A 5000-nucleotide genomic window follows, 5' to 3' on the forward strand; every position below is an offset into this window, starting at 1 on the left:
TGGAAACAGGAAATGAGAAATGAACGCCTAAGAACACTCATCCTTTCCTCCCATGTTTTTCCTCCTCCAGGACACAGGATCGGGCCAAATTGGATCGGGCCAAATCAGCGACGCCAAAGAAATCCTCAAATCGGCCTCGAAATCCGTGCTTGACGCCGGCGAAGATCTGGTGACAGCCGGGCAGGTGAGAGAGAGAGAGAGAGAGAGGGGGGGGGGAGAACTCCGGGGGTGGGGGTGGGGGTGAGGGTAAGGGGTAGATGGAGGTGGGAGGGGGTGCGATGAGGTTGGACGGAGGGGGGAGAGGGGGAGGCGTTAAGGGGGGAAGGGGCATTGAGCAAGAAAGAGAGAGGAGGTGAAGAGTCAGGTTGAAGCGATATTCAAGATTGTTGATTCTGTCATTAATCTTTGAATTGTTGTTAATAGTATTGTCATTTCTATTTCTAATGGCAATATCTTGGTCAGTACATTATTATTCAGAGTGTTGTTATACTTTTCAATATCATTATTGTCATAAAAAAAATTATTGTTATCAACTTTGATACTTCTGTTTTATTTATCAAAGTTGTTCAGCTTTGAATGAAGTCGTGACTGGTCCTATTGCTTCCAGACGCCGTCGCTGTCCTTCGCCACGCCCTCCTTCGGCGTCGGCGGCCTGGGGAGCCTAGGGGGCCTGGGGGGTCTGGGGGGTCTGGGATCCCTGGGGGCGCTGACGGGGGGCTTGGGAGGATCCTTCGGGGGCGCGGGCAGCCTCGGCGGCGGCTTCGACTTCGGCCTCGGGAGCGGCCTCGGGAGCGGCCTCGGGACGGGCGGAAGCTTCTTGCCCGACGTGAGCCTCCCCGTGGCGGCGCAGCCTCCCCTGCTGCCCTTCGCGGCCTCCGGAGGCCTTGGAGGCAGCCTCGGTGGCCTCTCCTTCGGCGGAGGAAGGCTCGCGGGTCTCAGCGGCGGATCCCTGGGGCTCGCCTCACTGGGCAGCGGTGTCGGCAACCCCGCCCTCGGAGGGCATGGCGGCGGTGCGGGCGGATTCGGGGCGCCGCGGATCCCGTCCGTGGCCACCGTGCTAAAGGAGGGCCCCGACGCCTTCGCGGCCGCCGGTGCCGCGCCGAAGAGCAACCGCTTCGACGTCCTGCGCCAGCTGGCCTCCAACCCTTACCAGTCCGCCTTCGAGGCGAGCATCGGCGACCCGTCGCTCTCGCCGCTGCCGCTGCCCCAGGACAAGGAGGCCAAGTTCGAACGGCTGGCTGAGGAGGTCAGCAAAGACCTCGAGGCCGGCGACAGCTCTCTCTCGTCACAGCAACAGGAGGCCAAGGCCATTTACGAGTCCATCGAGGGAATAGTCGGAAAGGCTTCCCCTCACCCACCCTCAGCCACCCAGAGCCTGCCTCCCAAGACGTCCAGCCTTGAGCACAACGCCCTTGGGGGAGCAGAGCCTTTGTCCAAGCATTTAAACTCCCAGGGCGGTGGGGTCCACCAGGGGCCCCCCACATCTTCTTCCCCCCCGGCCCATTTCCCTACGCCTTCTTCTGATTCAGGTGACGATGGGCGCCACCGCCACACCTTCGTCTCCCAGGATGGCTTCCCGATCGACGAACGCTCTCGTCTGACGCCTTTCAAGGTAGGATCTGGCACGGTGCCCAAGGTCACATCTGCTCTGCCGGAGCCTAAGGAACCGTTGACGCATCCGCACCCCCCTCCTGCACGCCCCCTAGCTGTTCTCCTGCCGCCTGCCTCTCAAGGAGATAAGGTCAAGGACATCCATGACCCTCCCCTGACCGAGCACCAGGGCCATTTTGAAGGCCCTCCGTCTTATGGACGTCAACAGGGCGACTTCAGTCACTCGCCCCCAAAGCCTCCTCATGCAAGTACCCACTTGCGGTTCGCCGAGAGGCCCGTTCCAGTCGACAGGCCTCGGCTAAAAGATCCGCCTTCTCTACCCATTAGGAGGCCTCCTGGGACCAGCAAACGGCCTCCTCCAGTTGGCATTCCTGACACTTCAGAGGACTTCCCAGGTAGGCTGGAAAGGCCACCACCCCCCTTCCGTCGGCCGCGACCGCTACTTCCCTCCAGAGACAAGGAGAACATCCAACACAGACCTCAACCCTTGCTTCCCAACAAGCATGTCAGCAGTGCCTTCCATAAGGAGAATGCTCGTCCTCAGGGCCGACCCGAACAAGCCCACACAACCCAGGGACCGCCAAGACTTCTCTCAAAGCAGTTTCCAGGACCTACCCAGACGCCCGCGACAGAAGGCCCCCTCCGAGACCCTTTCAATAACAAGAGAACGCGGCCACAGCACGAAATACAACCCCCAGGTGACAAGATCAGTCAGCAGGGTTTCAGGTCCAATCTGCGCCAACTCCCGCCGCCACCGCCTTATGTCAAGGAAGACCTCAAGGAACCCATAGACCCCTCTGCCAGACACGGCTCGCCTGATGCTGCTTCGGACGTCCTGCGGGAGATTGGTCTGAGACCTTTACCTGCACCCCCCAAAATCGAGCCTCCCAAATTCCTGTCCAGTGAACAAATTCTTGCCTTTGTGGAGTCACAGAATCCAAACCCAAGGCCTAAGACTGACTTTGATATAGGCTCCAGTTCCAAGGATGAGTCTGTCTTGCCCCCAAACTCAGGACTTCAGGAAGCCTCTGTAAGTCGCCCTTATTCCCCTGCATCGACACCTGAAGAGAGGGTTTTTTCGGATGGAACTTCCCTCCCGGAACTGGTGCCCTCAAACTCTGGTTTGTTCAAGGAGGAAAACAAACCTGTTAGAGCCAAGACTGAAACCTCCAAAGAAACCCATGAAAATCTCCCAGTGCTCTTGCCCCCACCTCCTCCATTCGTAGAGTTCCCAGGGGTCCCTTCAGAGAAAAGGGAAGACATCACTGAGGTATCACCTGTATATCATACTGAAATCGACTCTACAACAGCCCATCCCGACAAATCACTGTCTAGACTAAATGGTGTCGCCTTACACCTGTCGCAGCCAGAGATATACCAAAATCCTCTTCCACCATCAAGTGCTCCTCCGGGAAAAGAAATAAATACATCAGGAACAACCAGTGGATGGCAGAAGGATAATGAATACTCAGAAGGAAAAATTATAGGTGGAGGTTATTCTGAAGACAGGGAAGCCAGTCTTACTTCATTCCAAAATGATGACTCTCTGCATAATGGACATCAGTTATCAAGACAACCTCACCAAGAAGACCACTTAATCGAAGATGATTCATGGCAAGAATTTAACGATCAAAGAAAATCTTATCTAGAGGACGGAGATGACCACACAGCCCATGGCATTAATGAACATAAACAAAGAAGCCCTCCTAACAAAGGTGACTTGACTCGACCCAAATTTCACCAGCCAGGTCACATGAAACACGGAGATCAAATCCAAGGCAATGGCAGAGAGCAGCCGCCCGGTCAAGGAAACATTTCAACAGGTTCTCCCCAAAAGGACCTTCACCAGCCGAACAATGTTTTCCAAAAGGGCTCTCAACAACCAGAGCATGGTTTCGGACGTGACTCTTTTCGCCAGTATGGAAAAAGAAGGTTTCCTCAGCAACTTGGGAATGGCCACCAAGGACTCCCTCGTCAACAGGAAGTTAGTTCTTCAAGTGGACAACTACACGTAAATAATTTCCATGGAGACATTCATCAACAAGAAACTGACATCCAAGACAGTCGTAACCGACATGAAGACGGGTTTCACAGAGGTTCTCTGCAACCAGAAAGTGAAGCAAACTCCAAAGAACCAGGAATGAATTTCCAAATCATCCCTGACCATAAACCAAACATCCAACCTCCTTCCCTTCATGGACAGCCATTTCGAGACAGTAGGCGGGATAACCACTCACGTGCCAGACACCGAGGTCAGCCATTCAAGGAAAATAAAGTTCAGCATCAGGGCCTGCAGATAATTGTTCCTTCAAGGGAGAAGGCAACATCCAAACACCAATTTGCAGGAACTCGAAATCCTTCATCCCAGATCCCTGCTACTCCCTTGAATCACCTCCGTCCACCGACTCCACCTCCTAACTTCACGCTACAAGTCCTCACTACTCCGCCTACAAGGTCGTCCCAGCGGCGTCGACCTCCACAAACTCTGTATCGAGGTACCCCTTTACACCCTCGACCTGCTCCTCGAACTCCTCACGCATCAGGCAGGAAACAGACGCGTTTTAGTGCATCTTATTCCGACTCGACAAGCCTTCCAGACGGCCTCCGTCAGACCCGCCACCGCGGAGGTGACGACTCGATGAGGACAGATGATGCCAGAACGGCTGTTCAAAGCCATGTGCCGAGGACCGTCCCTGCTCCAGTTGTGTTCCGAGGTCAAAGGCCGAGGAAAAGGCCTCTGCTTGCTCTTCCGACATCGGGGGCAGATTCTCCAAAGGAACTTCTCTCCTCAGACGACCTGCATGATTCCCAGCTTTTGCAGAGTCCCCACTCGTTGAATAAAGTCCCCAAGGAACACCCAAGATATCCTGAAGAAACCCTGAAGTCATCTCATTCGCTGATCAACTTCCATTTTGAAAACCCATCACTACCTGACGTGAATACACCATCTCCTGACAACAAACTGCCTTTGTCTTTTGGAATAAAACAGAAAGAAACAATTACTGTAGCTGAGATAAAGGACCAATTCGACCCATTGGTTAAGGAGAAACAGACAAGCTCGAATAATCAGATTAATGAAGATAGTCTATCTACCTCTCCTGAAATGACTGCCTTATCAGTGCTATCCTTATTCTCACCATTATCAACATCTCTGTCATCATCTTCCTTCGCATCAGCACCCCATGTGACCCAAGACACTGACACACACAGCAGCAGCAGTACCTCCATAGAACCTATAACGGTATATGAGACTCTCAACCCAGACGTAGCACCAGATTCGGCTGCTGATCAGTCACTGCCGACGATTCAACGCAAAGAGACACCTCACGTATCGCCGAGAATAACTCCACCGCCACAGCCACCGCACCACCCGCACCATGGATCCCCGA

The 5000-nt window shown here is 54.2% G+C and overlaps 1 protein-coding gene across 1 annotated transcript in view; it reads left to right on the plus strand.

Annotated features, from left to right (window-relative positions):
• The window catches only part of LOC147468561 (uncharacterized), a 7861-nt gene that overhangs the window by 1810 nt on the left and 1051 nt on the right, over positions 1-5000 (plus strand). The window contains exons 3-4 of the mRNA XM_086553759.1: positions 71-184; positions 608-5000. The exon at positions 608-5000 is cut by the window's right edge and continues 1051 nt beyond it. Of these exons, the coding sequence (XP_086409885.1) occupies positions 71-184; positions 608-5000 (4507 nt within the window). The remainder of the gene's footprint in view (positions 1-70; positions 185-607) is intronic.

Source organism: Penaeus japonicus, unplaced genomic scaffold, assembly GCF_977035675.1.
Source record: "Penaeus japonicus unplaced genomic scaffold, GWHDUDI00000001_assembly GWHDUDI00000028, whole genome shotgun sequence".
NCBI lineage: Eukaryota > Metazoa > Arthropoda > Malacostraca > Decapoda > Penaeidae > Penaeus > Penaeus japonicus.